At 54.2% G+C, this 18,919-nt stretch overlaps 1 protein-coding gene across 1 annotated transcript; it reads right to left on the bottom strand.

Annotated features, from left to right (window-relative positions):
* Window positions 1–9,805: 9,805 nt before the first annotated feature.
* On the bottom strand, window positions 9,806–12,104 carry GBX2 (gastrulation brain homeobox 2). The gene is made up of 2 exons (XM_074828322.1): window positions 11,594–12,104; window positions 9,806–11,215 (listed from the first exon to the last, which is right to left on the bottom strand). The coding sequence occupies exons 1-2, from the start codon at window positions 12,102–12,104 to the stop codon at window positions 10,692–10,694; spliced, it is 1,035 nt and encodes a 344-aa protein (XP_074684423.1). The 3' UTR covers window positions 9,806–10,691.
* Window positions 12,105–18,919: the final 6,815 nt, after the last annotated feature.

Here is an 18,919-nt window from a genome sequence, read left to right as displayed (position 1 = left end):
GGCCAAAAGGCAATGCTAGAGGAGAGTGTAAAATCAGATTATATGACTTTTTGCTACATATTTCCCCAGCCTGTAACTGTTTAAAATTCAGGGACTTCTGAGCTGCCTGTTTTCAGTGAGTTTAGTAACCCTCAGCGGATTACTCTTCCATCAATTTGGCTGATCCCCTGAATCCCTTGAAAGCTTTGAGCATCCGCAGCATCCCACATCAAGATGTTCCTCAGCTGAACTGCAATGGTGATGAGGAACCATCATCATCTTCCTCCCCCCTCCCCTCCTCCCGTTACACTACCCTGGGGGGAAGGGTGGTGGTGGGACCCCCTCCTTCGGAGTGGCTTGGCCCAATTTACCTTCCTGAGGGCCCTTCCCAGGGGTAGCAGACATCACTCCTGCCCAGAATTGCTCAAAGACTTGGTGGCAGGAGATGGAAGTGGTGTCCAGAGATGCTGCTCAGAAACTTGACGTTACCCGGGCTGTGAAAAGCCCAGCAGAAAGCCGGGCTGGGGAGCAGGGTGACCCACATGAAGCTCTTCTGAGCCCAGCATCACCTGCCTTCGAGCTCATTCTTTTGCCCTCTTTTCTCTGTATCTTTGATGTATCTGAGTCAGGTGATGTTTGCAGGGAGAAGCAGGCAATCTGTTTTTTCCCCAGTGAACTATTCCTATAGCATTTCCCACCCGAGCAATGCCCAGAACATGACTTCAGAGAATCATAGAACCATTTAGGTTGGAAAAGACCTTTAAGATCATCAAGTCCAACTGTAAAGAGAGCACAGACTGCAGGAGTTACCTGGAGGGCATATTAGAGAAACGTGGTTACTCCTAGTGAAACCACTAAATGTGCCGTAGGAAAACCACAAACCAACGCCAGGACTAGGAAACCCACCAGGCAGTCATTTATCTCGCCTAACGTCCAGTAAAGCCCTTAATTGGCCAATAAATGCGGTCACAATAACCGTGCTCGAAGCACAGCGCCACTGCCAGCAATTAGCACTTATTTATTTGCATTCTGCCCCCACCAATCTCCTCTCCCTGACTTCCAGATCTGTTTGTTTTTAAGCCAGGGAGACTCCTTGCATTTGCCAAAGAGAGAATGAGAAGAGCTAAAGCGACAGGAGAAAAAAGGCGATGCTGTGCCATGGGGCGGGAGCGATGGAGGGATGTGGAGCTGCAAAACCATCTGCAGGGCTTTCCCATCGCTCAGGGGATTAATGGTGGGCTCCGAGGGAGCATAACATGCCTGGGGTTTGCTCAAGTCTTCTAAGAAATGGCTTGGCATTGGTGCTGCCAACACCGAGGGCTGCTTGTTGCTCAGTTGAAGAGAACCTCCTGATCACCTTTTCCAGTAGAAAATTGAATAGAAAATGACTTCTTGTCATTTTGGTGCACGAGCAAACAATCCGCACGGTTTTGGAGGATTAGCGGAAATCAAAGGCCAGATATTTTCATCTAATGAAGCAAGGGCTGGGATCCCAAGTGGCCTCGAGCTGCCAGAGCCAGAGGAAAGACAAGGTAGACAGAAAAGTAAATGCCTGATGCCCACTGGCAGCTGCCAAGATGGGGGGGGCTGCAGCTGGAGGGAGCAAGGGCATCCCCGAATGCCAAAACACCTCGTCCTGCAATGCTGACAGCAACAGATGGGTACGTGTCTTGAAATCCTACCTCTGCTTTGGGCTGCACGGGGGATGCTGCGTCTACTTTGCAGGCAAGAAGAAACCCCTGAGAGCCCTTGGCCTCTGTGCTGGGATGAAGATGTCCATCAGCATTTTGGTGCGGATCCCCAGGTGCCAGCTGGGTGTGGGAGGGAAGAGCTGGGAGCTGGAGCGAGGTGTCAGAGCTGCACATCGCTGCAGGGAAGCAGGGGAAACAGCTTGGTCCAGTCAAAAATAAAAAAAAAAAAAAATACCCCCTCCCAGCCCTGTGTTTACCCTTACGAATGTGCTGTCTTTGGAGGCATTCTGCAGTTTCTGGGAGTTTGTGGACTGGAAAGGGATTGTGCTGCTGAGCAGCTCAGCGACTGAAGTAGAATGGGGCAATTCCCCCCAACAGCGTCGGGGCAGGAGCCCGGGTGAATGTGGGGGCACTGGAGGCTGCCAGGAATTGTCCCAAATAGATGAGTATCTCTGATTGCTGCTGAGGAAAGTGGATTTTGGGACAACCTTCTCTGCCACCCCAGCATGCTCCCCTCCTCCTTCTCCCCAGCAGAGACCCAGCATCTACAGCTCCCGCTCTGCAGATCCAACTGGTAATGGCCGGGCTGATTGACTGCAGATTTCCCTGTAACTGAGCTTAATTAGCAAGCTAATCAGGTCTGGAGATGGTTCCAATTTATTTATTGGCTGATGGCTGCCACTAATCGGCCTGGCCAGTTAATACTGGCAGTGCTGAGGTTTGTGCCAGGTGAACAAATACATCAGGATTTCACCCTTTCCAGTACTTGGAGATGGCAAAATTTGCCCGGCGAGCGCCTGAGCTCGGATGCAGACAGGGTGGTACCTTCAGCATCCCCTTCCCGTGGGGTGAGGGAGGGTCCAAGCACTGTGCCCAGCTCTGGCTCACCAGGAGGATGATGCTTGCAGGCAAGGATAGAAAAGAGCATCTTCTGCACTTTGCAGGCTGGCAGCATGACAGAGCTCGAACACCCAAAATAGTCCTTGTGGCAGGGACAAGGCGTCCAAAGACAGCATCATCCGTGGGTCACCTCTTTTGAAGGTGACCCAGAGCAAGCCTCTTACAACTTGCACTTCTTAGTTCCCTCCAGCTGCGTTAAGGAGATAAGAGAGTTTTATTTTGCTTTTTATAAAAAAAAAAAAAAAAAAAGGAGAAATTTTCTGGTTTTTTTTTTTTTTTTTCCCCTGGAATTACCCGAAAGTTGCATTAGTGTTCCCTGGGTTTGCTGGAGCATCTCTGAGCTGATGTGGGATGTCTCTTGGGTGGAGGCAAGGAAAAAGGGGAGCGCTGGTGCTGTGGCAGAGCCTGCCTCTCTCTCAAGTGTTGGTGAACTGGGGAAGCAGGACTTGTTTAATTAAAGCATGACAAAAAGGTCCCTTCCCTTGGCTCCTGTCTCTCCAGAAGTCCCGCCAGTCTCTGGATGTGGGATGGGGATGTGCATGTGGGATGGCACCAAGCAAAGGAAGGAAGGGAATGGGATTTCCACACCTTCATTCCCTGCTGTAGAGAGGAACCAAAGGGAAGGGAGGTAGGAGGAAAGGGGAGACATGGCAAAACAGCTGGAAAAGGCACCTGCAATGGCAAAACTGCACTTGGCTAAAACATCTCTTCCCCAAAGGCATCCAGCCCCAAGCTGAAGACCCTGAGGGATGAAGAGAGCCCCCACGCCTTCTTGGTTGGCTCTGATCTTTAATGGTCCTCCATATTTTAAGGAAAAAAAAAAAGAAAGAAAGAAAAAAAAAGCCTTGCTTCTAATTTGAGTCTGTCTGGCTTGAGCTGCTGGCATCGATTCTCACGCTGCCGTCCTGCTGTTGATTCAAGAGCCCTTTAGTGCCAGTATTTCCTCCCTGTGAAGGCACTTACGGACAATAATCAAGTCATTTCTCAATCTCCTCTCTCTGATAAGCCAGGAGGTGGGTGGGTATCAGAGCGTCGAGCATTTTGAGGGGCTGCAGACCCCCTCCAGACCCTGGCACCCTGGTGACAAGGGGTGACAATCCCAGCATGAGACCTCCCAGGCACTGATGACCAGCGGGGCTGGATGGAGCATCCTTCTGGGAGGGGGGGGGGGGTTGCAGGGCATCCCACCCTGGGGTTTTCAGGTGATGGAGCCGGTCCACGCCAGGCAGGGAGATGGGGGATCATGAGCTGGATGAAGCCAGAAAGTCCTGACGCAGGTGATGCTCATGGCACCAGGGGAGAGGAGGCAGGCGGGCAGGTTTCATGGCTGCAGCTCTGAAATCTCTTGCTGGAGAGGTTATTAGAGGGAGTAATTGGGATCACCTTACTTTACAAATGTTACTTTGCAGAATGAGGCAGGAAGACAGATCGATCTCAACTATTATTCATTAAGGAAAGTCCTTTATAAATCCCAAATTAACAATTTCTCTTAGAGAGAGACTTCCTATTACCCTTCTTTCACAGGAACTTATTGCTGCTTTGGAAATGGGGAAATATGAAAATAATTGGGGAGGGGGAGAAATAGCAGTCCTGGGCTTAGGAGCCGAGCATCTGTTTAAAAAAAAATACAGATGTGTGTCTTAAAAATGACCATTACCTTAATTCAGAAAGGCAATGTTTTTGATAGATACTATTACACCATGGCCATAATGATGTTCATAAAAGCCCAAGTGGCTTCTTAGCAATGAACAGGCTATTTGTAAATGTTCGGTGCTCGGTGGCGTATCTACAAGCGGCGATGGTTTGCAGAAGGTCTTTGCTGTCATCCTTCCTCTCCGTGCAAAGAGATGCTTGTTGGTTGCGGGGGACGGACCAGAAAGCTGCCATTACTGGTGCCAGTCTTCGCACTGGTCCTTGCCACCATTGGGGCTGCACAGGGTTTTAATTATTTGGGGTATGTTGCTGCATACGGGGGGTCTGTCTTGGTGTTTGGGGCAGGAAGAGAGAATTTCAACCCAAATCCTCTTGATGTTTTGGGTGAAAAACAGTAAGATGCACTTCTTTTTTTTTTTTTCCACCTCCAAGTAGTGGAAAAAAACCCCCAGTTATTGCTACTTAAAATCTCTTAGGTGCCTTCCAGCTTTGGTGCAGGGCCTTGAAATTTGGCAGGAGGGTGACCCTGTAATTTTAATGTAGGGGTTTGGGGGGGGCTGTGTATTTCACAGGGTGCATTACCCCCAGCCTAATTTGGGGTGCTGGGACATGCCCTGAGGGATGTGCGCAAGAGGGCTTTGAGTAAGGAGATGTTGCCATTGCCCAAAGAAGTGGGCTGGTTCTCTTTGAGTCGAGGTTGCCAGCTAAAACAGCAATTACTTAATTTGTATAACCATGCCTGTGGCTTCTTTTAGCTGTTCTGGGAATATCAGCAAGGGAGGCAAATGTCTCTCAAAGGGATTTTGGGGCCATACCCACATTTTTGCACATCATTTCTGAGTTCAGATGCTTTTGCAGCAGGAATAGAAATCTTGAACAGGACCGCAAGCAGAAGGAGGACAGCAAAGATTTCTATTTAGACAGGCAGCTGCAGTTTTTGTCACCCCAGATAGTAACAGGACACATTACCTTTATAAAAATAAATAAATCATTGCTAATGACTCTTTTTCTGCAGCCAGTTTTGGGGTATTGGTACCCTTTAGAGTAGCTTTGGGGTGTGCAGAGGGAAGAGCTCCAGGCACTTGGCAAGACATATTCACCCTGTGAGCTCCAGCTCCTCGCTGTTGATAACACGCTCCTAGAAAATTATAAATGGGAGTCCCCGGTTTGTCTTTTGCTCTGTTAATTAATAGGATTTGAGCATTAAAACTGCTCCCCCGGAGTCGGCGATAGGCCCTTTGCCACTAATTCAGGCCCCTTGCCACTAATTCAGTCATCCCGGCAGGTCAGCGTAAACACCCCATATTTTACTGCCATTTTTAGATTATTCCCCTGCCTTGTAATTATTTTCCCAGGGGACGACGGGGGATTAATTCCAGGCGCCCGTTCCTCCGCAGATGGTGGCGTGCCATAGCACCGAGGCGATGCAGAGCATCCCCTGGCAGCAGATACCGCTGCCGATCGAGGTCCGTTTACCCGCTGACGAGGAAAACGTCGTTAAGCCGGGTCTGCGCTCCTCTTCCTCCGCTCTTTTTATAAATAAAAAGGGAGGAAGGACTCGCTGCTGGGTCAGCCCTACCCACGCCGGCGACACCGACCTCTGGGCATCAGCGGGGAGATGCTGGTGTGGCTGTGTCGGGGGTCCCAGCCCCGGTGGGTACCAGGGGGCTCGCGGGCATCCCGGGTGTGGGCAGCCCTCGCTCAGACTTTGGTCCAACATGCTCGGCATCGCAGTGGGGGGCTGAGGCTGGTTGAAGGACCAGGAGCTTACGTGCCCCATATCAGGCAGCTGGAGGGTTGCCCTTACCAAAGGGAGGGAGAATCATTTTGCTTATAGCTAAAATACCCCTTTCTATATGATTTATCTATGTGACTTAATATCCTGCTGGGGCTGGGAGTCAGAGCACCTGTGAGACCAAGAAAACGCTGTGTTTTCCTTTGGAGCCGAGATGCTGGGAGCTAAAGCAGAGGTTTAAAATCCACGTGGCTCCAAAAAAAAAAAAGAAAAAATAGCCTCCATCCATCCTTCCTCCATCAGGCCTGCTCGGAAAGGCGGCCTTCCGCTTCTCCTCTTCCCAGGCTGAGCCCCGGAGAAAGTTGGGCGAGTAAGTTTGCCGAGCCGGAGGGAGGGCGGCACAGATCGATTGGCGAGTTTAATAGGATCAGGTCAGTGTAATCCTGTTTTAGCCATTGTAATTCAGGCAGCCAAGGAGACCTCAAACTATAGGGGAAGGGGCTTTTAAAACCTCAGCGGTCCTGCCACAAAGCCAGAGGCTGGGGCTGGGACAAAAGCGGGAGAGAGGATGAAGTGGCTTGAAATAAATAGATTAAGGCTCTCTATGGGCCAGGCGTAGCGGGAGGGAGAAAAGAGCAAGCAAGGGGCGGGCGAGCATCCCGCGGCGGCGGGGAGGGGGACGGGAAGGGACCTCGCACCCCCGAGGGATGCGGGGTGGCTCGGCAGAGCATCCCCTCCCACCGTGGCGTGGCCGTTTTGGGGCGCCGGGTGGGTTTCTCCCCCCCCTCCCCAGCCCCGTGCGTGTTTCTGAAGGGTTGGGATAGGCAATCAATTTTTATGATGCAATTTATAATTCATACAGGTTGTCTTCGTACATATGGTGTTGCTTTTGTGTGTCAGGGTGCCGGGTGCTTTATGACGGTGACGGCGGGAATTTGCATTGGCGGCCGCTTATCGGCCTCATCGCTCTCCTCCTCGCGGATGAAGATTGATACGGCCCCGTGGAAGCACGCGGGGGGGCCCGATCCTGGAGGACAGCGAGCCTGGAGGGGTGGGTGTCTCTTGCAGGAGGTAACTTGTACCCGCTGGGGAACAGGGGAGATGCTCAGTCCTTGGCGGGGGTTGTTCCCAGCAGGGGTAGGGACCCCCTCACCCATCTCTCCAGATATTGGGGTTGGCCCCGCTCTGGGGGATGCTCGGCTGGGAGGCCCCTGCCATCACAGGGGATAACCCCAATGGAGGGGGGGTCTGGTACCCCCCATCCAGCCACAAAGGGGTCCTTGTCAGCGGGGCAGCCGCATCCCCAGGGGCGGAAGGGGCAGGTAAAAGGCACAAAGCCGAGCCTGGCCAGTCCCAGCTGAAATAATTAAACCAATTAAGTCAATACAAACAGAAACAAGGCGGAAGGCAGAGCTGCCCCCTCCGAGGAAGTGGGGGCTGCAGCTGGAGTGTCCCCCCCGCCAGCCCCGTGCCTGACCTGCAGTGGCATGCGCTGAGTTTGTCCAGTCTCTGCAGCAGCCCTGGCATGCGGTGAGTTTGCTGGGTCACTGCGGTGAGGGGGTAAAGAAGGGGGGGGATTTAAAAGCTGTGATGTCTTGTTTAAGAGCGAGGCAGTGTGCTCCTTGCCCCGCCGGAGAGGGGTTGCCTCCTCTGGCCACCACATCCTGGTGCTGCTGAGCAGCGGTGGCTTAAAAATACATATATACATTTATATATAAATAAAAAAAAGGGGTTTTCCTAAGGCAGGCTGGAGTGAGGCGGAGAGGAGCAGACAGCTTCCGTTCCCCTCCGACTTTGGGCCGCTGCGAAGCGGGCCGGCGTTTCTGCTGCGCTCCCTGAGCAGTGCAATTATTTGATCTGCAGATGTAAGAGGAATTTATTGTAACAACAAATATAGTGATGTCAAAACCCAACCTTGGATTAAAGCCGGCAGCCAAAGGGGAAGTGTATTAATTTCAAACAGCATCAGAGGCCAGTGCCTATTAGGACGAGCTATTCTTCAGACCCCCCCATCAGAATTAATCATTGGGAGTTAATTTGAAGCTCAGACAAGTTGCTGTTAATTTAGTGCAGGGAGGACGGGATGGAATAAAAAGCTGAGGTGCTGGCCGGGCCTCCTGGGTCTCATTAATCAGCGAGCTGAGACGGCCTGGCTTGATTACAATTTGCAAAAAAATTCATTAGAGCCTGGGCGATTGACAATTTTTCTCTCTGCCTGTGATCTGACTCATTAGGCAGCCAAATGAAAGCCATGATGATGGTGATGATGACAGCTATCAACCCCCTCGCTTGTTTATCTCCTTCTCCTCTGGCCCCCGGCCCGGGGCTCCCCCCTCCAGCCCCAAAGCCCCACTCCCGGGCAGTGGGGGGGGGGTGAGGGGGGACCCCAACCCGCGGAGCAAATAACTTTCCTGCGCCTGGGGCAGATGCTGGCTTGTAGAGGGAGGGCTGCCCCGTGGGGGGGGGGGTGAGGACAGGGGTGAGGAGCAGCTGCTCCTCCCTAAAATACAACACCCCCCTTCTCGTGGCGGGGGGGGGGGGAGGGGGGGGTGCACAGCCGGGCCGCCGCTCGCCCCAGCCGGCTCCGGATTGCTGCGCGTTCCAAGCAGCATCCCCTTTGCACCAAAGCAAACCAAAATAAATAACAATATTTTGGTGGGGTTTTGTTGTTTTGGTTTGTTTTTTGTTGTTTTTTTTTTTTAAAAAAAAAAGCGCTCCGGAGAAGAGCAGCGCTGGGAAGCACGGAGGGAAGGGGGGGGGGGGGGGACGGGACACGAACACGGGGACGGGGGGGCCGGGCGAGGCAGCCCCACGCGTGTCCCGGCTCCCTCTCGCACAGAAACGAAACCAAAAATTTATTAATGCTAATATATTTTTTTGGAACGAGCTAAAGGAGCGGGCAGTGGCGGCGGCTACCGAAAAGGCTGGAATCACCCGTGGGTTCTCTCTAGTCCACGCGCGTCCGCGGCTGCCCGTGGGGCCGGCAGCGGTGCTGGCCGGCGCCGTGAAGTTTCGATGAGCGGCTGGTGGGAGAGGGGAGCAGCGGACACCCCCGCTCCCCCCCCCCCCCACCGGAGCTGCCGCCAGCCCTCTCCGAACCCGCGTTACATCATCATCATAGTAATAATAATAATAATAATAATAATAACAGATGAAGTGCAAGGGCTACGAATGATGCGACCACCGCCAAACCCCGATTTACTCGCCAGAGCCTGCCCGGGGAACCTCGCCGTTACCTCGGGAGCAATCGCTCCCTTGAACGACCCCCTAGTTTAATTTTAATAGACTGCCCCCCCGCACCCCGTTTTCACGGCAAATCACTGCTTTTTTCATTCCAAATAGCCGCCGCCGCCACCGTTTCACCGGCATGGATGAAGCCGGGATGGGTAAAATGGGGAAAAAACGGGATGAAAAGGATGCCGGTGAGAAAGGGGGGGGAGCGGGACCCTCCAGCCCCGACACCCCCCCCCCCCCCCCCCGGCCTCGACCGGGCCGCCCCGCCGCAGCGCCCCTGCCCAAGAGCGGCCGCGGAGCCGGGGGGACAGCGGCCGTACCCCCCAAAACACGGGGCTGGGAGCCTGCTGCCTGCCGGGGGGGGGGATAGAGGGGTGTTTTACCCCCCACCCCCCCCCGCACCGTCGAGGCCATCTATGTTTATTCGCATAAAAAGCCTTTTTCCAGCTTTCCCACCATCCCCCCTCGGGGAACAAAAAAAAAAAAAAAACCCAAAAAAAAGAAAGTTTTTGCCCGTCTCCCCCCTCCCCGACAATAAATGTGGCTTCGCAAAAAAAGGCGAGAGCAGCATCGCTCCGCTCGGGCAGCGCAGGAGGGGAAAGAAAATCAGCTCAACGCCAAATTCTGGACAGAACAGCCAGGGGTTGGAAGGCTTTTTTTTTTTTTTCTTTGTCGGTTTTTATTCACAAGACTTAGTTTGCTTTTAAATTTCATAACTTATAAGGAAATAAGCTACATTGAAATAAATTAAACACAATAGAGAAGATCGTGCTTTTTTTTTTTTTTTTACCCCCCCCCCCCTCTCTCTCTCTCTCTCTTAAACATGGCTTGGTAGAATAGGCAAACCAAATCGACAGAAAGCCAGGCAAAAAATATATTTAAAAAATCGTCCCCCAGTGCCTGCCACTCAGCCATCAGAAATAAAATCAAACAATAAAAAAGGCATGAAATGAACATCTTAGTTTTCTTTCGTTTTTGTTCTCTCGTCTTTTTTACCTTTCGCCCCCGATAAGAAACAAAACCCCAAAGATGGCTAAAGGCGCGCTGCGGGCTTCGCTGGGGATGTCTCTGCCAGGGAGGGGGGGACACGGGCAAATCGCTGCTGGATCCAGCGCCGACACCGTACCGCATCTGTGGTCCCCATCGCAGCCAAGACAGCACGACTTAATGTACAAAGCGGGGCAGCGCAATAATAAATATCTGTGTGTCTCTTCCAGGGTTTGATATTCCTGCTCCGAACCAAAACAGTTTCCAAGCCTCTTTCCTTCGCAGACTCTCGCTTGACTCGGTAAGCGGAAAGTTTCGCTTTAAAGTTCTCTCGTGGCAGCGGTTTGCCGTGCGCTCGCGTGGGATTTTTTTTTTTTCTTGGTGGCTGTTGTTTGCTTTAGGGTTTTTTGCTGCTTTTTTTTTTTTCTTTTCTTCTTGTGGGTGGGTTGCTTTTAAACCCCGATTCGGAAACTTTTCCCTCAAAAACTTGTGGTTCTGAGCATAGGGAGAGATCAGGGTCGGGCTTGCTCCAGCTGCTGATGCTGACTCCTGATCGCAAACCTGCTGACGTGCACCGGGATGGGTACCACGATCTTAGGGTTTCGGGAGGGCTCCCCTGTCTTGGAGTTGGCGTTGCCCGCCTTGACCCGTTTCCATTTAGCCCGTCTGTTCTGGAACCAGATTTTCACCTGCACCTCGCTGAGTTTGAGAGCGTGAGCGATCTGGGACCTCTCCGTCAGGGACAGGTACTTTTTGCAGTGAAACTCCTTTTCCAGCTCCAGCAGCTGCTCGCTGGTGAAGGCTGTTCGCCTCCGCCGGTTTTTGCCCGTGGACGTGGTGTTGGTGGAATTGGGGGGGTTTTGGGGGTTTTCCTCCAGCGCATTGCCAGAGTCCTCTTCCTTGTGAGCCGCCTGGCCGGGGATGTTGTCGTCCGAGCTATAGTCTAGATCGCTGTCCATGGAGAAACTTTCCTCCTTGCCTTTCGCGTCCTCTTCGGCTTTGGGGTCCTCCTTCCCCTGGCCCCGGAGAGCCCCGGCTGGAAGCGAAGCAGAGGCCTTTCGTTAGCATTTGGTACCCTCCATCCCACGGCCACCGCGCCCCCCCGGCCCACAGGTCCATCACCCAAAAATTGTTGGGTTTTAGTGGTTAGGGGTTTTTTTTTGTTCGCGTGTCTTTCGGTTGGATTTAGTTTATTACTATTTTTTCAAGCGGCGGGGGCTCCCAACCTCCCTCCTCCTCCTCCTCCTCCCTCCCCCCTGGCCTTGCGGCCACCGGACGGCCGGGGCCAGCCCTGCCTCCTCTCCTCCCGGGGTCTCCCCGGGGCCGCCCCTTCCCCCGACCCCCTCCCAGCCCGCCCCGCCGGGGGGTGATGCGGGGACCCCGCTCCCCCCCGCCGGCCCCGGCGCTCACTCACCGAGGGAGGCCTGGACGGCGTCGGCGGCGGGGAAGGGCAGGAGGGCTCCGTCCTTCCCCAGGAAGGCTTTGCCATCGTCGCCGCCGCCGTCCGGGGGGATCCCCTCGGCTTTATCGAAGTTGCCCGGGGGTGCGAACTTCCTGGCGGCCTCCTGGTGCTGGGGAGAGGCGGGGAAGGTGCCGGGCAGCGTGGCCATGAGGGTGGAGGTGAGGGCCATGCCCTGAGCCAGGCTGGAGCAGAACCCCGTGGGCAGGCTGGGGAGCTGGTGGTGGTGGGGGTGCGCGGGGGGCAGCGCCGGTTGCAGGGCGCCCTGCGGGAGCGCCGGGGGCGGCGGGGGGGGCGGCGGCAGCACGACGGGGCGGTAGGGCATGAACATGGGGTAGCCGGTGTAGACGAAGTGCCCGGGGGCGGGCGGCGGGGGGCTGCCGATGAGCGAGTCGATGCTGAAGGCCGTGCTGCTTCCCAGCGGGCGCTGCATCATCATCAGCGAGGGCTGGAAAGCCGCGCTCATGCCGGAGCGGCGGCGGCAGCGACCACCTTCCTCCTTCCTCCCTCCTCCTCCTCCTCCTCCTCCTCCTCTTCCTCCTCAGCAGAGCCGCGCAGCGCCCACGCGTGGGGCAGAGCCGGGGCGGAGCGGGGCCGCGGCCCGCCGCCGCCGCCCGCACATCGGGGCCGGCCCCCCGCCCGCCGCCGTCGCCGTGCGCCCCCGCGGAGCCCCCGCGGAGCCCGCCCGCCCGCCGCCGCCGCGCCGCTCTGCCCGCCCGCGCTCCCCCGCGCCCATTCACATTTTGCCCGGCTGGGAACCCGGCCCGCCCCACGTGGCCGCCGCCGCCGCTTCCCATTGGGCGGGAGGGCGGAGGGGCGGGGCCGAGCCGGGACGCCACGCCCCCAGGCCCTCCTCTCCCCCTCTCTCGGTCCCTCTGTCCCCCCCCCCGTCACCCCCTCCCACCCCCCCACCCATCCACCGCCGCCGGACGGGGCGGCCCACGCGTGAGCGCCCACTAACACCCCCCCCCGCCCCGCGGGTCGCCCCGCCGGGGACTCACGCCCCTCAGTGCTGTCGGGGACCTCCGTGGGGTCCCCCGCTCCCCCGGGGCGTGTGACATTCCCCATCAGACACACCAATTTGGTGCCTCCAAAGCATTGAAACCCCCTTTTTTTAAAAAAAAAAAAAAAAAATCCCAACTATTTTATTCACGCTTTTCTCTCCCTCTCTCCCCCCAGCTTTTTTTTTTTTTTTTTTTTTTGAAAAGCCCCCAAATAGGCTCCATGTGGTTCTGGGTAAAGTCAGCCCCTGGCTTGGCTTTGAAATTGCTTCTGCAATTATGTAAAAGAGCCATTCAGCAACACGGCGGAATTAAAAGCGATGGAGGGCTGCTCCCTTTTCTCCGGCGAGCCTCTCATGTTGGCCGGCTCAAAGCCTTTTCCAACACGACGTCTTTGGCGAGGACAAAAGCTGGAACAAAAAAAAAAAAAAAAAAAAAAAAAAAAAGGGAAAAAGGGAAAAAAAAAAAGCGCCCCCAAACTTGTAAATTGAACGTCAAGGGAACTTTACACAATTTCAAAGGCCATAAATAATGATAAAGGGACCAGGCGAAGAGGCAAACCCAGGCAATTAATGGAGGTTCCCAAGCAAAGATCAAGTGGTTTGGAAAATAAAATCAAATGCAAAAAAAAAAAAAAAAAAAAAAAAGGAGTTAAAAAAAAAAAAGGGGAGTTGGCTGGGGGTGGGATGCCTCCTGCCTTTGCAAAGTTGAAGCCTTCCCGGGACAATGGTGCCCGCTGTGCCTCTGGGCTTCATTTTGAGGGGCTTTTGGGCACAAACCCCAACTAAAAGTGGCTTCTGGCTGAGGAGGGGGGATCCCCCAAAACCAAGGGCCAGCAGGCGATCCCGCTCCTGCCTGGCCTGCGCGCTTGGGAAGCTCTTAATGACCTAGCACTCGTTTCAAGCTAATTGATGCTCATATTTTCCGGAGGAGGATGGCAGTTGTCAGGCCGAGGGGGCTGCACATCCCGTGAGGAAGGTGACTGCCCGCCACGGCAGCCAGGCTGGTAGGTGCCAAAGGTGGGGACAGCCATGCTCTGTCCCCCAAATTCTAGCCCTCTCGACCCTCCAGACCCCCAAAAAACCCGGAGGGCATGTGGGGACAAGGTGAGGGGTGAGGGTGGTCCCTCCAGATCGGCACAGCTGCATGTCCTAAGGGACACCCCTCTCAAAGCAGTGGGGGCTTTTACCCTCCCCTCCAAATGTGCCCATTGGAGTTTGTCCCCTGGGGGTGCCACAACATCCTGCCCGTACCTCAGCAAGTGGCATCTGCAGTACCTCCCCCCCTCAAACCCCATTCGCTGCTAATTCCCACGACCGAAGCTCAGCAGCTTTCCCCAAACGGGGGGCTGGAGGCTGCCCCCCGCCCCGTGCCCGGATATCTGGGTCAGTTTATCCCTCCACATTTCCAGCCAACATCTGAAACCGTTCTTTTCTTGGCAGAAACGATTAGGGGGGGTTATTGCTTTTGGGTCTCGGCACAGTTTCACCACCCTGTCCTGCATCTGGCTCCCCATCCCCATTTTGCTGCAGCTTTTGGGGTGCTGAGCCCCATTGGGCACCTGGGGTGTGAGTTTTGGGGTTCCCCCCTCCCCAGTGCTGCATTTCTGTTGGAGAAACAATTTTTCCCCGTGGTGTGGCAAATGGGACAGGGTGGATGGCCATCGAAGCAGCTGCTGCTGTGGATGGGGGGGGTATGTGTGTGCGTGCACACACTTTTGGGGCCCATCTCTGACTTCAAGGGACAGGGAAAAGTTTACTTATACAGCTCATTTCCATATGTCCCAGCTCCGTCTTGCAGAGGCCACCATATGTGCCGTAACGTGGCGCTCGGGATTTTTCCCAGCGCAGTGCCAGCAAGGTTTTGATCTCCCTCGTGGATGCTGCGGAGCTGCACGAGTGGTTATTTCTCTCCAGTTTTTTTTCCCTTTTCCCCCTCCCTGCCATCCAGCAGGCATCGTTGGATTGCAGTCCCTCTCCTGCCGCCCGCCTCTTCCCACCGCGGTGGATGGAGCTCAGCTAAACCCTCCAGCCTCCCCAAATCAGCAGCATCCCCGCTCCTTCCAAAACCAACCAGAGCAGGCTGGAGATCCTTGCGGAGGAGCAAAGCTTTCGTTTAAATAGAAAAGCGAGGGGCGAAAAAAAAAAAAGAAAAAAGAAAAATCATTTCTTTTCAGGAAACCACGTTAGATTGCGGAAAGGAGAGATAATTAGGCATGGTAATCTGGCAGGGCATGGAAATGTGTACCAACACCCAGCTCCTGCAGCTGTTTTTATTGTCAGCCCTCTTCAAAATTTGCCCACAAACAAGTGCCTTTGCAAGACGGGAGTATTATTTCAGACGAGAATAGCCTTTTTGTTCGGCACATAATTAGCTGATTTTTCTCCCGGAGAAAAACGTCGGCAATCTCTGATTGTCGGAGAAGCAACCAGAGCGTGATTGTGCCTGGGAAGTGTAACAGGCGGGAGGGAGGCCAGGGGCAGGCAGGGCAGGCAGGGGAGCCCAGCCAGTCACCCCCACACCCCACGCAGGGACCTCCACCACCAGTGGGACACGGCAAGAGCCTTTCCCAGGGGGTCTAAGTCTGAGTATGTGTGGAAATTGGTATTTCAGAGGGTCACGCTTGGCTGGGGGGGCAGAAGCCCTTTTCCCCCTGGGCCATAGCGTGGGTCCAGACGTGGTCCCACGTGGCCCTGGTGCGAAATGTGGTGCCGAGGTGCTGCTCAGGGAGGTTCCCGCATCACGCAGAGCAAGGACTTCTAAAGAGCAGGTGGCTTCTGGCAGGTTTTGCCCCAAAAAGCCTTTCCAGGAAAGGAGCATCATGCGGAGGGTTGTTTGAAGTGGACAGAGTTTGGGGGGGGGGTGTCTGTGACTCCAGTGGCCTCTTGTCTGGGTGGAGAGAGCGTGTGCTAAATAAACCGTGGGCTTTTCCCCCAAATCAGGGTAGGGAGGAGGTACAGCTTTTTGGAGCGAAGAAGTGGAAAAACAGGAGAGCCATGAAGAAGGAGGAAAGCTGGGAGGTGCCTGAGCCCTTCCAGGTGCAAGTCCAAAGGGTGGCAGAGGTCAGAGCATCCCTCCACCTGGGATGGCAGCTCCATCCGCCACGTGCCTGGGGACTGATGGCTGCTCCTGGCTCTTTGGCCACCTCCTGCCTAGTTTTAGGGAGCTGTGCTGGGAGTTTCCGTGGGGCACACAGGTCCATCCTCCCACTGGGCACTGGGGTGGGGGTGCTGGTGAGGAGCATTATTTGAAGTGGGGTGCGTGCCGCTGCCCGTCCCTAGGGCTGCTGGGCCATGGAGGAGGGGTTGGGGGGGGGTGTGGAAGGGGCAGCTTTGTTTTGCAGCCGGTGGTGATAAAACCAACGACTTTATCAAAAGCAAAACTCAGGCTTACGGAGACCCTAGCGAGGTAATTCGTGGAAGACCCTCTGCCTTCGCTGGGGAAATTTTAATAGCGTGGGAAACACCACCCTCCCACGCTTTTAAAGTGATTTTTTTTCTAGAGAGGGGGGTGGGCAAGAGGGGAGACCCTGAGCAAAACTACCCCCCCAAAATCAGTGTGCAGTTAATGATGCAGGCGTGAGCGCTGAACGCCAAAATAAGGGGTGCAGCCGGGGCTCTCCATCCTACACCCCACCGGCGTGGGGAGGGTGTTCATCCCCGCAGCGAAAGGCTCGGCCGGGGAGGTGGGTTTGTGCGTGGCTGTGGGCTCGTGTCAGCGTATTTGGGCTGCAGGAGCTGGGGGTAAGGAGGATCGGGGGGGGGGGGGGGGCGGAGCAGGATTTGGCCCTTGGCGAGGGCGGGCTGGCTGTGCGGGGAGGGCGCTCGCCGCGGGGAGACACTCGCCGCCCCACGCGTGTCCGCGGGCGCCGCTGCAACCCCGGGAAACACCCCCCCGCCTCCCCTTTCCGTTTCCAAGCAGGAAAAAAAAAAACCAAACCCAAACCCAAACCCCCTCATTCGTCGCTTAATCCCATTAACTCCCTCGCGTGTTCCCGTTTGAACTCATTTCAGGCGGGCGACTCGGCTCCGGCTCGGTGGCGGCTCGGGGGGGGTCCCCTCTCCCCACAACTTCCACCCCACGCACGGGAGATGTGCTGCTTTTTTTGTTGTTGTTGGTTTATTTTTTTTCTGTGGCTTTGTTTTTTTTTTTTTTGTTTTGGGGTTTTTTTTTTTGCTCCCTGTTTGTGTTGTGTGGTTTGTTTTTTTTTTTTTTTAAACAAACTTGACAGCGCTCGGGATTTTCGGGTTAGAAAAAAGGAGGTAAAAGGGTAAAAATAACGCCGCGCGGGTTAAAAAAAAAAAAAAAAGAAAAAATAAAAAAGAAATAAATCTGGCTTCGGTAATCCCGGTTCATATCCCGAAATTCGTTCGGAGGAGGGGAAATAGGCTATTTTTTTTTTCCTTTTAGAATTGCTATGTATTGAAATAACAGGAGTCCAAATATTTTAAGAGCACTAAAGGAGACCTTAATAAAACGCCTCGGTACGGAGAGATTATCCCTAGCACTGGAAAACCACACGCGCTCTCACTCACGGCTTTTCGTGGGATATAGTTGAGAAATCCACCAGTTTAAAAATCCCGAATAAAAGTCTAAAATATTCCCAGGTCAGAGGGGCACCGTCTCATTAAAACCAGCGCGGTCCTGAAACTGCACTGCAGACATTAAAGTGCAGTATTTTTCAATTAGAGCTGACGAATTCAATCAAAATTCCATAGATTAGGATGAAATGAGGCATGGGTCATTTACAGGGGAATTTAATTGCAGAGCCATTAGACAAATAGTATATTTGCCATTCTCACATTATCCATCATTTTAGACATCAATAGAAGGAACAGCATCTTTACTAATACAGCAGCACTTCCCAATCTCTGCCTGTAAACACTCCCTTTCCCCATAGCTCCTGATTATATCTGATTTCATTTAAAGCCATGGGGGATTATAAATGTTCCTGCAATCAGGTTCATTAGGACTTCAAAAATCTCATTTCTGATTTGTATTGCTTTGCGGATCACCCGCCTCAGCGCAGCCTGCGCGATGCCTCGCTCTGCTTTATAAAAAAAAAAAAAAAAAAAAAAAATCAAATGCTGTTTCATTACCGGGGCCACTTCGGGGCTTGATTATCATCCTGACGAGCCCCTTTTCAGCCACTGAGCAGGTTGTGGGGAGCAAGCCCGGCTTCCCACCGGGACACCCCCTCCTCCCCAGCACCCCCCCTCCGTCCCCGCAGCCTCCCCGAGGGGGCCCGATCCTGCCCGCGGCAGCGGCTCCGGCGGCGGCGGCGGAGGGACCCCGGGTGGGGAGACACCGACGGGATGGCAAAGCCTTCTGGGGGGGGCTCCTTGATTCTCCCCCAGCCCCGGCTGTTTAACCAGCTCCTCGTAAACAGAGGCGTGTGTGCATCAGGGCGGGTAATTCCTATTATTTGGGAATTATTTTGCAGCCGCTGCCGGCCAGGACCATCGGCGGTTTATTGCTGCAGGGTGGAAAACCGAGACGGACCATCCCCGCCACAAGAAAAAGGCGAGGAGCGAAGGTCTCTGACATTTTTTCCTTAATAAAAGCTTAATATTAACCCGCCTTTCATAAAACACGCGCATCCAGATAGATTTACAAAAAATAAAAAATAAAAACCCAAACCAAACCCAGAAGAGCCTTCATTTCACCCAAATGTATGGTGTGCGCAGCGCTGTGTTAGCTGCCTCAGTAATTTAATTGGAATGAAACGTGAAAAATGTGTCATTTTTTGAAGAATTTATGCATCGCTTCCTGGAAATCTCATTGTCTTAACTAGCAGCCTACTGTGTTCTGTTTAGCAGGCATAATCGCATTTTTATGTGTCTCCGTATTATAAGTTAATGTGACCTCCCGTCTTTAGCTGCTGGAAAAAAAAAAAAAAAAAATGATCCTTTCCCATAACATCTGCATCAAAACAAGGCGCCGGCAGGAAAGGAAAAAAAAAAAAAAAAAATAGGTATACCCAAACGCTCCCTCCCGCCAAACTTATCCACCCGGGCAGGCGAGCCCGGAGCCTCGTCCCGCCCCGCGCTCCCACCGCCGCCGGCAGAGCGGCTTAAACCCTGGGGGGGGAAAACCCCAAACCCTAACCGCACCTAAAAGTAGTTTTGGTGACGTTTTCCCCTTTCGTTCTTCTTTTTCGCAAGCCGTTTCTCCTGCCCCCCCCGCCCCCCCCCCGCCCCCGCCTCGCAGCCCGCGGTCCCGCCCGGCTCCCCCCGACGGCCGCCGTGCCCAGGGCGCCGCCTGCCGGCCGCGGGGCGCC

This window comes from Strix aluco, chromosome 6, assembly GCF_031877795.1.
Source record: "Strix aluco isolate bStrAlu1 chromosome 6, bStrAlu1.hap1, whole genome shotgun sequence".
Classification (NCBI taxonomy): Eukaryota; Metazoa; Chordata; class Aves; order Strigiformes; family Strigidae; genus Strix; species Strix aluco.
This window is presented reverse-complemented; position numbering and strand designations above follow the sequence as displayed.